The sequence below is a fragment of the Myzus persicae genome, unplaced genomic scaffold, assembly GCF_001856785.1.
Source record: "Myzus persicae strain clone G006 unplaced genomic scaffold, MPER_G0061.0, whole genome shotgun sequence".
In the NCBI taxonomy this organism is placed as follows: Eukaryota; Metazoa; Arthropoda; class Insecta; order Hemiptera; family Aphididae; genus Myzus; species Myzus persicae.
In genome coordinates this window covers 285,135-303,279 of record NW_019103250.1, presented here as the reverse complement: position 1 = coordinate 303,279, position 18,145 = coordinate 285,135, and the positions used below count along the sequence as shown (strand labels likewise).

Below are 18,145 nucleotides of genomic sequence, written 5' to 3'. Positions count from 1 at the left end.
GAGGTATGGGTGGGGTGGGGCGGTCATATGGTCGGTATAGTAAGGGGGTGAGGCGTGGGGTTAGCACGGTATAGTAAGGGGTGAGGCGGGGGGTTAGTACGGTATGGCCCACGTTACCGTGGTATGGGTAGGAGGTGAGGCGGGGGGTTAGCACGCCAACCTAGCTCGGCAGACTAGCTCAGCCTAGCACGGCCTAGCTCGATACAGGCGGGGGGGTGGTGAAGCGGGGGGGACCCAGAACCGGCTATTTCATACTACTCTCATGTAATACCACTACAAACGATTTAAATATATTCAGAGCACGCATTCGAAGTGCCTTTTTTCGTGTCGGCATTTATACTAGCATTGGAAAAATTTTTCGGGTATCTCATAAGATATATAATATGAGTATTTAATAAATTCAAAAATAAAATGATGATCGCACGGCCTCCTGCGTAGGCTATTTAACCAGACCTTTGATGTGGCTCCATTTTCAGGCACCTCTCGTGTGAACGGTATATCATAATATCATAAATATTTTATTACGTATTTCAATGCCTAAAACAATATTGTGTTTTACACAACTTAATAATTATGAACGATGTTCTCAGATTTACTTCTGAACTGAGTCCAATCGTTGGATCAATATACAGCTTTGTGATTTTTTAACGTATTTCAACTGTAAAATTAAAATCCATTATGGGTTTGAGGGGCACAGTGCCATTTTTCCAAATTGTACATAATTCTAAACAATTTTAAAATTATATTTTAGTTTCCACCTTAATTATGATACTTTTCTACTGATCTCTTACCCGATACCTATTTAGGAGGGGGGAGGGGGTTATTATAATTACTTCACAGGAAAAACTCTCAGGCCTCGTAGAGTTGTCAAATTTTGATAGCTGATTTTTTATCCGAAAGATGGAAAATTTCTACAGCCCGCATTGAACTCAATTTGAACATATTTTATTTTATTTCAAATAATTATACAAAATAATTTGAAAAAAGCTTAAAATTGTGTTTTTTATAAACCTATTATAAAGTTTGAAATATGAAAAAACCAAGTTCAATTCGAACTGTAAAATATTTAATTCAGTTAATTTTAGAAAAGAAAATCAAATTTAGTCGATTCAACGAAACAAAATCGTTATTCCCATAGAGTGTATTTTTGAGGACAAAATATTATATGAACACTGGGTACCATGATAATATAATATTTAAAAAACACCAATAAGGCATGCACATAAATACGACTATATATTATAAAGACAGTATTAAATTCCCCGCGGGAAAGTTGCACTTTTACTCCACCGAATTTTTACCTGTGTTTGTGTCCAAAAGACTATTTAGTAACCATTAACGTTTAATATAATCATAGCACCCGGCCTTACCCGACCTTGAGACATAAACTTTAACTTTAAAAAAAATTATATTATACACCCGAACTCGGGTACATAATTTATGTCCCGAGAGAGATGTGAATTCGTAATGGGTACTAAAATTATTCAATATTTCAGCGGAATGGTCTTAGACTTGAATCAGACTTTTTCTAGAATTAAGGACACAAATAAATAACTCATTCGAGTAGGTATATTATTCCAGGCTTCAAAAACAATTGATTAATTTAATGATTCACTTTAATCTAATTAGGACCATTAATTCACTATTTATTCGTTTAATATTTAGCATTTGATATTTCAAAATAAATAATTATTTGTTGGCGATACCCAGCAACAGTGGCGCCCAGATAGGTTAGCAAGGGGTGCAACTGCATGTGCTCTCGGGNGGTGGGTGGGTGGGTAGGTAGGTATAGACGCCTATGGTTATAGGTACCTAGATAAAGTATAGGTAAACAATTAGTAACAGTTCAAAAGAACGTTTTTTTAAATAAAAAATGGGTGGGTGGGTGGGTCACTTTTGTTAGTTGCATGTGCTCTCAAAATACTTCTGTGCGCCACTGCCCAGCAATAGGACAACAACGATTTACGTTCAAAAATTATTATTGTAGGTACCTACAACTGCCAAATTAGTGTTAGATTTACAATAGGTAGATATTTGCATGTAATACAAAGTCAGTACGAGTCGAGTGTTCAACTAACTAGCTCAAAATGCTTCCGTCGTTTTTTATTTGTAGAGGCGCGCAAAAAGTTGTCGATTAGATGTTAAACAATATTAAAACAACAACAACCAAGTCAATTATTAAAAATTTCCTATTTGAAAACGGTTTTCGTCAAAAGCAATTTCGTATTATTATAAGCCCACGGCCGTGGGATATTATTAAACACTTTTTAATGATTCAGCCCGTCATGACACTCGGCTCTAATATACAAGTGGGTGCTAAACTCAGAGAAATATTATGCGTATTAATTCCGACAAAATATTATAACTCTTTCGTCGCGCTTGCGTAATGGAAATATAATTATTTTAAACGAGGCGAGGTGTGACTACATCAAAGATAATCCTCGAGTTTTCCCGGAGAAATAATACCGACGGTGACGCCTTCAAAAGGTCTTACGATATTATAATAATATAGTATAAGGAATACACACCTATCGTGCATAATACGTATATTTCGTGTATTGTATTAGGAATATAATGTAGTCGAGTGAAATATCTTCAAAATAATAACGCTGCCGCCGATAATTTAATACGTTCGCGTTAGTCGTCGAATGCGCGCGTGCCTCACGCTTGGTAAAACTATACGTAGGTATGTTATGGTATATGTGGTATATGGTATATTATTATACATTATTATAGAACAAAAATAACTGACGAAAATATCATAAATAATCCCTCTGAGTATAGCTGTTGCGTGGTATGATAATAATAATAATAATATAATGTGTATAGGTATGTCTGGAGCTCAGGAATGAACAAGAAAAATAATAATAATTTACCGGTCATGCAGTTATCAAAGCGTATTTATATATTATAGCTGTGCGTGTTGTGTTTCGTATTTTCGTGGGCAACGCGCGTGCGTGTGTATGTTTACCATTACGTAATAATATACGAACTGGACTTGGATGGAATTCGGTTAAGGAAGCCGCAACAAATCAAAGCGCTAACAAAATCAGTCAGTCGTCGTAAAACCTAACACACACACACACACACACACGCACACACACACACACACACACACACACGCACACACACACACACGCACACGCACACGCACACGCGCACGCACACGCACACACACACACACACACTCGCGCACGCACACACACACACACACACACACACTCGCGCAAGCGCGTGAGTGCGCGTGCGTGATAATCGGTAAGTGCGTATTAACCCCCGGTCGTACACAATAATACAAAGTCAGCTGAGGCCTAATTCTAAAAACAAAATAAACATTTAATATCCAAGAAGGTCACGCTCGACTCAACTACTCTGTAAGTAACTCTTGTAAGTTTCGAGTATACCTACCTCAGGTTTAAGAAAGTCAATATTTCGCAATATTAGCGTGAAATTTGGATTCAACGATAAACAGTTGTGAGTTGGGACAAGAAGTCTCATCTATTTCTAATGCAGATACTTCATAGTAATTTATAGTACTACGTATATTACTAAGATTTTTTTATCCGTTTATAATATTATAAGGTACCTAGGTTGAACTCATCTTATAGTAATTATTATAATATTGGAGCAAGCTGCAAGCTTATATAAGACGTCATTACCGTCGATGTACCGCAGAACGGCGCAAATAGGTTCTTGGTATAATGTTACAATAATAGCTTAAAACCAATCCAAATATTATGAAAATTTAATTGTATAGGGAGGATGGCAAAATGTATACGTAGTGGCGGAAAATTGCAAGTCTCTGTAATTTATATTTTTATAATAACAACAAAATAACCCACAGCGTTTACTAAAAAATCGTTATTTTTCGTTTAAATACCCTAGATGACCAAAATTTGAACTCTTTGAACGCTTTTAAAAAAATCTACTCGGTACTGTAAACTTTCGGTATTATTAATTTCAGAAAGAAACACTTGTGAGGAACTTTGTTTTTAATTTTAAAGCATTTTGAAAGACTTGCAACAGCCAAAAATTATGAACATGAGTCAATATATAAAAAAACTAAAAAGTTGAAAATTTCTAATGCTATTCTAATTTCTAATAAATAGCACAAAAACAGATAAAAGATATTTTAAATTTTATAATGTATAGTATAAATGGTATTATAAATATTTTATGAAAATGTTAAGTCTCTTTGGTTAATATTTTTTGGATTACAACCAAATAACTTAAATCATTAGAAGAAAAATCGTTATTTTTCGTTTGAATATGTAACCAATTATATCAACTTTTGAACTTAGATGCCTACAAAAAAAAAAATTTAGTAATAAATTTCTTAAAATTTCTTTAAGAATAACTTATGACTCATGAGAAACTACCTTATATTATATTTTAATGTTTAAACTGTTATTTAATTAATTATTGTTAATTGGTTAATGTTCATGATTTTGATGAATTAAAAATATCAATCGCTCAACCAATAGAAATTCATAACTATGAATAATGTAATATTGCACATATTGTAATTAATTATAATTAAATTATAAAACTTGTATAAGGACATGCGAAGTATGCTTACACATTTCTAACAAATTAATAAAAACAAAGTCCATCGATAGACTTAAATTAGTCTAAATATTTTGAAAATTTAATTTCGTATGAAAAATAATAATTTAAATAACAGTAAAATGTTTTGAGCTTCACGGTTAGTATTTTTTGAATCGCAATAAAATAAATAAAATTGTTTAGAGAAAAATCATTATTTTTTGTATAAAATTACCAACTAGATCCAATTTGCTGCCAAAAACCAAAAGTTGGAGATCAAAGCATTTTTACTGCTATAAAAAGTGTTTAAACACAAAAAAAATCTAAAAAAACACACACATTTCTGCTGTAAAACTCCAATACATTCCATCGCATTGTTCAGAATCTAAAAAAATACATTTCGTTGTAAATCCAATATAGTCATAGGTTCGCTCGGAATCTAAAATGACGGACAATAAAAACCGTACGCCGATTACATTACTGTACAAAGCATGATCGTAAGCAACTTCAAATATTAGCTGTAATCTTCGTCCTCGGATTGATAACACCTCATATCTTCGTGTTTCTCTTTTCAAATTCCACGTCCCCTGAAATACGCCAACGTTTTAAATTTTTTAAATATACATTTTTCGAAGGTTATTTTTCAGTCGTTTGTTGGCTCGCTTCCAAAAAAACCGATTTTAGTACCTTGATATAATAGGTACGTGTAACTTACACGATGTAAGTACCTTCCCAATCGCCTTTTATAAATGCTCTGTCCGATCACACAGACCATGATGTTTACGACACTTGCAAAAAAAAACGTTGTGTTGTACGTCCGACTTACGGCCGCCACGCCCTCTCATCTCGATCCTGTAAATCTAAAATAAGACATATATTTTTATTTTCGAAAAATCTGAATAAGTTACGTTATTGAATTTAAAATCCAGTCAATTTACCCGTTTATGAACTTGTAATTATTCGATACATGCCAACCCGAAGTGTAGCATATATATTTTATACTTTTTCACGCATACATTATAACAGTGTAGAAAGGCTAAACCACAACTTACTGCTGGTTTGCAGCAATGATTACAGAGTGAGATTCTATTGATTAAATCCGATTTGTGGAATCCAAAAGTACTGTAATTTGTACTTAATATAAATACATGTTAATATACAGTGACTCAATAAGCATATAGGTAGATACTAAGTAAGTGCCTAAATAACATATTTTCAAACCTTTTTAAAGAGTGTCCTGTGATCCAAACTTCTGTTTTTAAAACGAGGACTTTTTTCTGTAAATTATAAAGTGGATGATTTTTTAAAAATTTTGTTGTACCCACCTAATTCAAAATTCAAACTATTAGTTTTTTAGCTATAAAAATATTTAAATTAAATTAAATAATAATTCTTAAAAATGGTTTTACAAAAATATATAATAAAAGTAATAATTCTAACTGGATCTAGTATTTACTATACTTGAAATTTTTTTATAAATTGTAAATATTGATCAATATAAATTACTAACAATTTTAAATTACCATAATCCCCATAATATCTTCCAAACCCAATCATGGACTCATAACCTTTACTACACAAAGTTAAATAACTCAAGACCTATAGTAGTTTGAACTTTGATTTTGAAATGTTAAAATGTTCAGAAAAATTATCTGCTAGATAATTTACTGTATAAAAGGGAGGTTTTCATTAGAAAAATGAAAATTTGTATCTCCACGGGACAATCTTTAAGTAGTAAGCACAAAACATATTTTAAGAATTTTAAATATAGTCTTAAAGAATTTTAAAAGTAATTTTTTAGGTAAGTACCCACCTATATTTAAACATTCCAACATAAAACTGCGTTTTTAAAAATAAAAAAGAGAAGAACATGCTGGGTGAATCACTCTGTATGCAAATTGTACCTACTTAATTATTATATATACCTAATATTATGTGTACATAAGTATGATGTACGTTTATATTAATGACTATTATTTTTCATACAACTACAATGTAATTTAATCAAATTAATTAATTAGTCAAATAATCTAATTATACTTTTTTACAAAGTGATTTAGTTACAATAATATACAGTAGTATACAGCAAGATTGTTTTTATGTTAAAATCATTATTTCAAAAAGTATAAACATTTTTGAAAATACTTTTTTACATAGGTACCCAAACCATTTTTTTTTTTTTTTAATCACAATTTATGGAGCTGTATATTTTTTAGAGTATTTCATTATATAAAATAAAATTTTGAATGAGTATTAATTAGTTGCAAGTATTTATAGCTAATCTGAGCGGAGTAGCGGATAAACATAATCCGGGGTTCCAGAGCTATTCTAATCCACTAATCTAACTTTAAATAGGTACTTAAAAAGTTTTAACTTATCATTCGAAATTCAAAATACTACCAATATTATTCTGCTTTTAAATTTGAATGTTGTAGTATACAATATTATAAATGTAACAACCTATGTTTTCATTGAGACAATTTTAATTTATAAAAAATTATAACAATAAAGAAATATAATTTTTTTTCGAAAATAAATGTTAACAAACCCACAGTTTGTACCTTTAAGTCAATGTACATATACGATATAGGTACCTATTATATCGATTTTTCAAATCGATATGATTTGATAGGTATTTTGTCAAGCTACACATTTATCTCGAAGTGAAATCATTTTGTCAAATCATGACTCAGCAAAAAACGAACATTTAAAACAAAACAAAAAATAATACGTAAGACAGTCAAAAAGAAATTATAAAAGTTTAGTACTAAACGTTTTTCATTGTATAATATACTATATAGGTTGTTACATTATGAAATTCAAGATTTTGTAATTAATAATTGAATTTATAGTAAAAATAAAAATCTTAGAATAGTACCATCATGTATAGGTAATTAACAATTGCACACAACACAATATATACTACAGAAAAAATAGTGTACTTAATGTGTATATTTTGTATTATTACATTTTTACCTGTTTATTCAAAAATACTTTATGCAAATGAAACTAGCTGACTCTGTGCACTTCGTTGTATTTTAAAAATACCAACTCTACTTGTATGATTCACTTTGGTCAATTCGTTATTTAATATTTGTGTAATCGTGTTCAAAAATTAAAATTGTTTACTATTTCTATTATAATCTGTAACCAATGTGAACAATTATTTAAAAACAAAAAAAATATTTATTTCTATCATGAATCTCAAAATACTTGTACAAGTACCAACCGATAATTCTTCCTCGGTCACATGGTGGTACGAAAGTACAGTGAAAATGTCAAGTCTCAAGCTATCATTAAATATGCTCTCCGTCAAACAGTCAGTGAGTCAGTCAGGACACGTTAGATAATAGATATATTATATTATAGTTATCCCCGCTGTCGCGGCGTTGCCCATGTCAAATAAGGAACCCGTGAGTTTCGCTTATGATTATACGAGCACTATATAATCGAGTAGGCAATCCACCTAACTACCTATGGCGAATTGGATACAATGTGCCATGGCAAATTTTTGTAAAAATCTATAGAGTAGTTTTTGAGTCTGTATAGGTAGTAACATATATATGGATCATTTTATAAATAAATTATCATATTAATTGTTTTAAGATATAATTTTTTTACTAGACACCATAATACGTGAGAATTTGATACTTTTATCTCATCTACCCGAGTAACCAATGTCAACCATTTATATAAATAAAAAAATACTTATATCTAATATTGCAATATACAATTATAATCTGTAACCAATGAAACAAAAAAAATTTCCAATTTAATGCCTGTTTGAGTACCTCTTTAAAATGCGAATTTAAGAAAACCCTTTCTCATTGCACATCTAGATCATTAAAAGAACCACTATTCAAAATTTAAAGTTCGTAAGCTTAGTTATTTTTGAGATGTAGCAATGAGTGACTGAGTGGTATTTGATTTATATGTATATATATATATATATTACGTTTCTACTTATATATTATATACCTATAATTAGGCACCTATCTACTTAGTTATCTATTTATAAGAACAAAAATATTAATATTTAATATTAATTTTCTCAAATGTGAAATAAAAAATAATTATTAAGAATATAAAATATAAAAAAGTATAGTACTACATTGCGTGTATAGATTGCAATAAAAATATGTGTTAATATAGTTGAGTTTTCAATACCTGCCATACAGGACCATGTTTAGCCTCAACTTTGATTTTTTTAAATTGTTCAACAAATCTAAATCATAAATTCTTAGCAATGGAACTATACTTAGGTGGGCGTACAACTATTGTGCCTTGTTAGAATACAATTTTTAATTATTATTCAATTTTGTAAGAGTTTTTGTTTAAAGAAATCAATCATTTCCCCTAATTGGTATACTTATAAAGTTATTCAATTAATTTTTAATACGTACAAATTGACAGCTTAAACTGAGTTAATAATATAAAATAAATGGTAAAATGGTAAAATAAATAAGTTTCAAGACTTTCATTGTGAGTTACACTTATTAAGATATAACAAATATACGAGTCCAATATAATATAACTTACTAATTAAGTATTATAGTAATATTATTGGGTCGAGTTCAAACTCTCGGAATCAATGCATTTTAATACCTGTTGAAATAATTTACACACAATTATAGGAAAAACCTTACGTGATGATCAAAGAAGACAAAAACCTAACGGGAAATTCAAAATACGAAGGATTTTGTATTGATTTACTACACAGAATAGCATCACAAGTCGGATTTCACTACGCAATCACATTAGTACCTGATAACAAGTATGGAGCGTACGATCCAACCACGAAGCAATGGAATGGTATAGTCAGAGAACTCATGGACAAGGTAATCATCATTATAATATAGGTAATACACAGAGTATGATATTCACCATCATAAAATGTGCTTATATTCCAGAAAGCAGACTTAGCCATGGGTTCGATGACTATCAACTATGCTCGTGAAAGTGTTGTTGACTTCACAAAGCCATTTATGAACATGGGAATAGGCATATTATTCAAGGCAAGTGTACAATATATATATGTAGTGTAAATTCAAAAATATATGACTAATAAAGAAAAACTAATAAATCAATTAAAATGTATAGAACCTAATTATAATGCATCGAAAAGGACGAGTATAATTAATTTAATTTATATTGTAAAGAATACATCATAAAGTTTGGAAAAAATAAATAACAAAGTAGGTACAGCGAACTTTTACAATCATCACTTAAAATCTAAAAAGTTTGCGATTCTCCGGAGCGTTTTATTACTACGCTTAATTTACTTTTCCTATTACACGAACACGAGTGGTAAAAAAACAACACAACAATAAGACCTGAAAATAAAAATAGAATCAACAAAACCACAACTTTAAACAACAGTTTGTTTTTTATTCTTGTTGCAGGTCCCGAGTAATGAACCATCCAAATTGTTCGCTTTCTTAAATCCCTTGGCGACCAGTGTCTGGAGCTTTATGTTTCTCGCCTATATGGCCGTGAGTTTTTCGCTGTTTTTTCTGGCCAGATTCTCCCCGTACGAATGGCGGCCACACACTGAAGAGAATTACCGTGAGGGTCGTTTCACCATATCGAATTGCTTTTGGTTTGTCGCTGGTGTGTCGTTGAAACAGGATGCAGGAATCACTCCAAAGGTAAACACAATTATAAGATTATAATGTTTCTCGACAACAAATTTATTGAGTTTTTTTGGTTTATTCCACTATACGCAGGCAACTTCAGCTAGAATTCTAGGAGGTATATGGTGGTTCTTCACGATCATAATAATACCATCTTACACCGCTAACTTGACAGCATTGAGAACAGTCGAGCGGCTACAAAAACCCATACAAAATGTAGCGGAATTGTCGTCTCAAGAAAAAATAACATATGGGACCCTTGAAGGGGGATCGACCATGTCATTTTTTAGGGTAAATATACAATTAAAATATTATTTTTCATAAAATAATTCATTATAACCGTTAATAGTTTAACCAATTAATTATTTATCTTATATTGCTCGCGAATACGCATTAACATAATAGTACTTATATTCACAACTATGTATATTATTATGTATTTCCCTGCCCGGATACAGTGAAATTAACTTATACGCTAGTTAGTAATGATATAACTTCTTATACTAGTAACTACCTAACTCCAGTTTGTTATTAAGTGCGTGTTCATCCCAGTGATGTACGAGTCAATATTAAAGGGATTTGGAATCCCGGATTCCACACTACGGTTTTTTGGAGAAAGTATACATATACGCTTTCAAACATACTGACTTTAGTTTTACTCCGATAATAATTTTGAAATCAGATTTTATTTTGTTGTAAAGTCAACTTTGTATTCTTCGAGCCACATGTTTAATGTATTATTCTTAAAAAAAAAGCGGGCACTTCTACTTTACAGTAGGTATCTAGAGGGGTCGCTGTCACAGATGGGTTAAATTTGGTAGAGTTGTCGAAAAAAAACGATTATTTTAAGAATAATATTTAAACAATTTTGTTTTTTTCCGATTATTTTAAAAAGTACTAAAATTGTTCAATTTTTATCTTTCAAGAATACCAACTAGCCGATTTTTTACGGGGAACGAACCTCCATCGAAGTTGATGACCAAAAAAATTTTTTCCAGCCACAAACAAAATATAAATTATTGTAAAATCAATACACTCATCGGTACGCTCAGAATATAAAACATTAAAACGATATGTGTTATATACTTATATGTGTATCATTTTGGTCCACTAAGTGATTTTAATTTTTTTTAAGTAGCTCTTAAATTAAAATATTTGATAAATCCTGATCTAGATGATCATGAATCATTAGATGATACATTGATACCCAAGGCCGAAAGTGTGATACCAATGAAGTATACGTAACATAAACGAATGGACAATATAACGCCCAAGATAGCGAACAATTAATTTACTATAAAACCCAAAAAAAGACAATAAATTGTATGTTGTACTCAGCCTTGTGATACGCCCGTGCACTTAAAGCACGGACTCAATCACGGGGTACCTACCCAACACTGATGCACTCGATTACCTTTTTATAAATTATATTATTCAGGCAACAATTATTTTGTATGTTTCCTCATTTACTTCATAAACTTACACTACCTGCATGCTTCCTATACTAAAGTTTATCATAACTTACTGTTGGAAATTTCCAATGACAAGATATCAAATGCATTTTTAATTTTAAAACATTTTTCATAATATACCTACGTAATCTATATTATTTATAGGACTCCAAAATACCAATATACCAAAAGATGTGGAAGTTTATGGAGAAACATCAATCGGTATTTGTATCTACTTACGACGAAGGCACGAAAAAAGTACTAGGGGGGAATTATGCATTTTTAATGGAATCAACAATGATAGACTATGCAGTACAGAGAGATTGCAATCTAACTCAAATCAGCGGCCTTCTGGATTCTAAAGGTTACGGAATAGCAACTCCTAAGGGTTCAGTCTGGAGAGACAAACTATCATTAGCCGTACTAGAACTCCAAGAAAAGGGAGTCATTCAAATGTTATATGATAAATGGTGGAAAAATGCAGCCGATATATGTATCAAAGATGAAAAAGTTAAAGAATTTAAACCAAAGCCTCTGGACCTTAACGATTTAGGTTAGTGAAAAGGAGTATAAAAGTCAAATATATTATCTTAATTAAATTCGTCAGTTTTAAATGGTACCCATTGATAAAGGAATGAACCTACAATATATTTTTTTTGCGCAATTGGTTTTTAACTAAAATTTCACACATTTTCATTTCTTTTCTTACACAAGAAACGGTCAACAACAATGATATAATAAAAAATAATTCATTTTATACTTGAATGAAAACAAAATATAGTTTAATGCATATAAATATTATAAGCAATAAGTAATCAAAATTTAATTCGATTCTGCTGGTAATATTCAATTTAAAAAAAAATACCGGAAATGTTTTAATGCTGAATTCGTATTAAAAATATTTATATGTTTGATTGTTTCATATTTAAGAATTTAGTTGAAACTAAATTTCTCATAACAAAATTTGCATATTATTAACATTAAACTTATACTATACTGATTAAACTTCTAACATTAGGTGGAGTGTTTGTATTTGTCTTGTGTGGGCTAACTGTAGCTGTTATCATAGCAATATTGGAATTCTGCTGGTATTCCAAGAAAAAGTCAACAGATCAAGTAATAATATAAACTTTGATAACAACTTTGTTCGATGTCATGAGTAAATTTTGCTAAATTTAAATTGCAGCAACTACCTGTTTGTACGGAAATGGCAGAAGAACTAAGATACGCAATAAGGTGTGATGGTACTAAACACAAAGCAACGTTGAAGCGAACGTGTAATGGCTGCTCACCTATCACTACATACGTACCAGCTCCGATACATATAAATCACGTTACCAGTCAAATTGTAAGTTATTTAAATCAATATAATAAAATCTTTATAATACTATCACGTATGTAATTCGATAATAAATATAAAATTATAATGTAAATAAATAAAAAATAAAAAATAAATTTAAAAATAATAATCCTCATTTGTTACAAATTTCCTTAACATTCATAATTGAATACTGTATTTATCACGAAATAATTCATTTTATGTGTTTTATATTGTAATTATGTGTTTCGTATGAATAAAATGTAGTATACATATTTTTTGTTTTTACCTACTAACACTCGCATTTGTTTTAGGACAATGTTCCTATGGTTGAACTAACGAGGCCTTCAATCAGCGTCGACCACGAAGACAAATAACATTTACCTTCCGATTCGCCACCGTTACATCCAGCGAGTCGGAGTCCGTTCAAAAATGTCCAATTTCGATTTCATTGAATCTCAAAACCCATTAAGAGACAAAATAAACTGCCTATAAATTAAGCTCTACCTATGTTTTGAATCCACCATAAACGGATAGTTACTAGTTTTAAATAAAACATGTATATAAATTGTTATTCGGTACATTTTATTTTATATATTTATGTGAATTAAACAATCGATTTCTTTATTGCAAATAAATAACTATATTATATTATAATAAAAATTGTTCTATGTTTATGTTGATTTATATGTTATAGATATACAATATTCACTGAGACATACCTACTAAATATTATGTATTTACAATACTACAATGTTATTAAATCAAATTTAAATTTGTCAAAACAAAAAAATATGTTACTTAGGTTTTATTACAGTACAGAAGCTGTAAAGCCTCTAAACATTGATTCGCTTTTATACTTACTAAAAATACATTTTTCTTTAAAGATTCCATTGAAATATGTTCCAACAAATTTTTCCATTCTTTTAACATTTGTTCAATCCTTTCGGTTTCGTTTCCGCTTTTCTTTAAATAGTTTATTTTCCACAAATCTGTTAAGCTGTTACAGTTTTTGGTTGTTTCATTAGTAGCATGAAAATCAATTTTATGTAACAACTTATGTATCAAGTGAAAAGTGTAAAATATGCTCCGAAGTGAACTAGAACTTGGCACGATCTGAACATCAATCTTAATTCGATTTATAAGTAAATTTATAATATTCCATCGAATATATTTGTCGTAGCAAAATTTGGCGAGTAAATTACATTGATATTCGACATGAATAGACTAAATAAATCAAAAAAAAACAAATTAAACTATGAAACTTCGTGATTGAATAAGTCAAGCATATCAAATCTCAAATATTAATAAACCAGCTACAAAATTGTATTATATACAGTTAATATTAAACAGATGTAGATATTGGTCATAAATTATAATAACTTTAGTACATAAAAATTAATTCATATATTCGATCACTTTACCTGGTTACCAAGACGTCATTTTAACCTTAACTTTATGTAAAACCAGTAAAAACAAAAAGTCTTATAATATTATACTACCATAATATTTTACGATACAATTGATTGTATACATGTTATTAAACAAACGAAAATATTTAAAAGATGTATTGATTGTTAGTCCAAAAATCAACAACAACAAAATATGAAATAAGTGTACTTAGATGAATGGAACAATGGTTATAAAAGTACAAAAATGTATTCGAGTATAGGCATATATCTTATAGTATTAAGTCTCAATTAATGAAAATCAAATCACAATAACACAGAAAAAATAAAAATAAATTAGTGATCGTGACAAATTAGGTCCGTGACTTTCCCGGCTATTCTAAATTAGGTACGTCCTAATAAAATTAGTCACTTAATATTGGATAGCTATGTGACTGAAGGTGATACAATAATATATTTAGTTTCTATGTAAGTTATTTAAGTTCTTTCTTTTATATTTTTACCACGACTTACTTTATACATGTGATGATTGTTTAAAATTGTAAATGCCGTATTTTGGACAAATGTCATCACATTGTCTCGACAAGTGAACCCGAATTCATTACTTTCTGCTATTTTCGCTACCAAGTCGACGAAATATCTTACAAGATTATTACAATCATCCCAATTACAAACTGCTTCTAATAATTCTGAAGTATCAAATAATGTACATATAAGAAGATCTAAAGCGCTCTGTATTGACTGTGACATTATTTCAGTAGATATTTGATTGGTATTCTGAGAACTCATTTTTAAAACATTTGTGTTATAACCAGAATCAGTTGGCATCCTTGACATCTCGTTCAAAATTTTCATGGTGATTACAGGTTGGACTAAACATGTGTTTGATTTTTGAATTAAGTTAGTATAGTTTGATGAACAGTTACTAACTGAAGACATTCCATAGTCAATATTTATTTTTTCATCTTCTGGCATAGTATCTAAAATTATACATGTTTTTAGTAACAGAGATTACAATGTGATCGACAGTAACTGTAAACTGTTAAGAGGACGCTACACCCGCATTTGTTGTCTCCGTCTTACAAACGTAGAACATAGCAAAAACATGTTTTGCGCGGGAAAGAACCGAGAAAGCTACAGTCATAATTAAGAAACGAAATTTTCACCACATAAAAAGGAGAACTTTGGCTGTGCAATATCGTTTTTATTTTTTCGATGTCGGAAGTACAAAAAAAGTTATTCAAGTTTAATTATGACTGTAGCTTTCTCGGTTCTTTCCCGCGCAAAACATGTTTTTGCTATGTTCTACGTTTGTAAGACGGAGACAACACATGCGGGTGTAGCATCCTCTTAAGGAAATAAAAATAAATACTAATAAATGAAGGTGAAGTATATGGAAAGTATTAAAATTAGAAAAAATCGTATAGTATATTTTATAATATTCACTAATTTAATCTAAATATATGGGTAGTTAAATTATATGAAAGCTCGTAAAAATAATTAATGAGTAAATTCTAAAAAAAAACATTTATTAGTTAAATATTCTTGAAATAATATCTCATCCTGCAATTATAATTATTTAAATAAAACAAACTGAAAAAAATGTCAGGCTTGAGTCCAAATTGCTTAATAGAGTTTCGGATGTTGCCATGTTGGATGTATTCGAGTGTTCAAACACCAGAATAAAAAATTCAAGCAATCATTTAGGTGCTCATAGCCATTATTGTTGGAAAAAAATAGGTGTTTGGTAAGCCAGGAAAGCTAAATTAAAAAACTATGTAGGTGCCTATATATTTAATTTATATAAAATTCATAAAATGTTATTTCATCTCGTAAATATTATATATTTAGATATTATTTCTTCAACAGGTTTCAAGTGTATCTCCTCATTGAGAATAGGTCACAGTAATTTATCAGAGTAAATCAGTAATAATTTAGTAGCAATGTAACAATTATTTTTAAGAATAAATGATAATTTATACTTTATATAATTTTATTCACAGAATAAGTTATAAGGCATAGATCATATACACTGGATAGAGCTATAGCGTATATCACGCGCAGTCCGTGTTTGAAGCAGACTGGTTCATGCCCGAAGTACTTATTGCGCATGCGTGAGGAATGAAATAGATCACGCGGGACGGGGAAATGGATCGCGCGGGACAGGGAAGGAACAATAATGTGTTATAGTGATAAGGGCGATTAGGTAGGTACTGAATTCTTAGATCATATACTTTACTCATGCGCAGTGATGACTTCGGGCACGATGATGCTTCAAGATTTTAAACCATAGCTCTATCCAGTGTATATGATCTAAGTTATAAGGTATAAAATAATAACTATTCATATTATTAGAAGTATTTTTTTAACTCAGTAGGTTCAACGAATTTTTTAATAGTCATTATCATATCAGTTATATCATTGAAAACAATGGTATAGTACAATAAAGTACGGTTTACTAATAAGCTTGTGATTGTTACAACCTGTTTTGTCAGTGGAATCTAAGTGGACTGGTTTATTTTGTTTATACTAAAAACTAAAAACTGATGAGATACCTCGATAGTAAAGAACATTATAGTCTATATTTTTAATTTTAATTTAATTTTGGCTTTATAAAGATTTTTATTCTATGCTCATGGGTGTACATTATACAATTATACTATTCATACATATTTTTTCAAGATGTTGAAGATCCAAGAAAGATAGAGACAGAGACGCATTTTCTTCAATACCTTGTTGATCAGATGGTCTGTTCGGTTCAGAATCGCATAAAAATTCCTTTATAAATAAATAAAAATATTATCTTCAAGAGTACAAGATATTAACAAACTTACAAAAAATTATAACTCTAAATTCGTTATAACATGAACAATAAATTGAAAGAATTGTTGTTAAAAGATTTTAATTATACCTAATTATTTAACTATATAAAATATCCAAAAATCTTTGTTTTTCTATTCTATACTTTAGTTGAATTTCAAAAATAGCCCAAATATTTAATATATCAATAAATTATGATTAATATTTAAATATTAATAATAAAAATAATATTAATATTAAAAATAATAATTCTTATAATACTTATAAGAAATAATTGCATTAGAACATATAATATTTTAGTAGGTATATTTAATAATTCCAAAAATTAGAATTTGAACTGGGCTTGGTGAAGCCTAACAAAAATTGTTTAATGTATAGAAAATGGTACTCATTACAAATATTTGGTGTGCATTCCACATCCCTATGGTTATCCCTTTATGAATTTGAATACAAAAACAGAATCGATTTTTTCAATAATTGCAAATATGTTACGATAGGTATAGTATTTATAATTCTCACTTTCCCACTAAGTATTCATTGTTTTTAATTTTCCCCTAGTGATTCAGAAAAGAACTTCGAATTTCTTAGTTGCAGACACCAGTGGCGTACACACGGGGGGGTTTTGGGTGTTCAACCCCCCCCCCCCCCTTTAGTATTTTTTCCGTTTACGTAATTACGTAAAAATGTATAGTAAAAATAATGAGAATTTAAAAAAAAAATTAATAGTACTAATAAAAATAAATACAAATTTAAATTTTGGGAATTTCAGTGTTACCGTCACAATCGAGTTTCGATTAAAAATGTACGGCGAGAAGACCGTCGTCACCGAAGTTTTTATTTAATAATAATTATTATTAGATATGGGATATTCCAAATTATACTCCATTATATTATAACATTATATTTTAAACTGAAAAATAATTATTTACACAGGACAGATTAAATGGATTGACCATGTTGTCGGTATAC

The 18,145-nt window shown here is 29.8% G+C and overlaps 2 protein-coding genes across 2 annotated transcripts in view; one reads left to right on the top strand and one right to left on the bottom strand.

Moving 5' to 3' along the window:
- The first annotated feature begins 8,670 nt into the window (after nt 1–8,670).
- Nucleotides 8,671–13,559, top strand: LOC111034092 (glutamate receptor ionotropic, kainate 2-like). Its single transcript, XM_022315127.1, has 8 exons — nt 8,671–9,383; nt 9,456–9,560; nt 9,948–10,193; nt 10,272–10,469; nt 11,795–12,182; nt 12,648–12,745; nt 12,816–12,977; nt 13,262–13,559. Exons 1-8 carry the CDS (start codon nt 9,195–9,197, stop codon nt 13,322–13,324), a joined length of 1,449 nt encoding a protein of 482 aa, XP_022170819.1. The 5' UTR covers nt 8,671–9,194; the 3' UTR covers nt 13,325–13,559.
- Nucleotides 13,560–13,748: 189 nt separating this feature from the next.
- LOC111034081 overlaps nt 13,749–18,145 on the bottom strand; it is a 9,515-nt gene continuing 5,118 nt past the window's right edge. The window contains exons 3-5 of the mRNA XM_022315113.1: nt 17,026–17,134; nt 14,870–15,336; nt 13,749–14,174 (exon numbers count right to left, since the gene is read on the bottom strand). Of these exons, the coding sequence (XP_022170805.1) occupies nt 13,749–14,174; nt 14,870–15,336; nt 17,026–17,134 (1,002 nt within the window). The remainder of the gene's footprint in view (nt 14,175–14,869; nt 15,337–17,025; nt 17,135–18,145) is intronic.

Bases quoted from the DNA above. Each gene is read 5' to 3' on its own strand.
- LOC111034092 (XM_022315127.1), top strand. From the start codon at position 9,195: ATGATCAAAGAAGACAAAAACCTAACGGGAAATTCAAAATACGAAGGA. The intron at 12,746-12,815 runs GTAATAATATAA...TTTAAATTGCAG, and splicing joins AGAAAAAGTCAACAGATCAA to CAACTACCTGTTTGTACGGA. The intron at 12,978-13,261 runs GTAAGTTATTTA...CATTTGTTTTAG, and splicing joins ATCACGTTACCAGTCAAATT to GACAATGTTCCTATGGTTGA.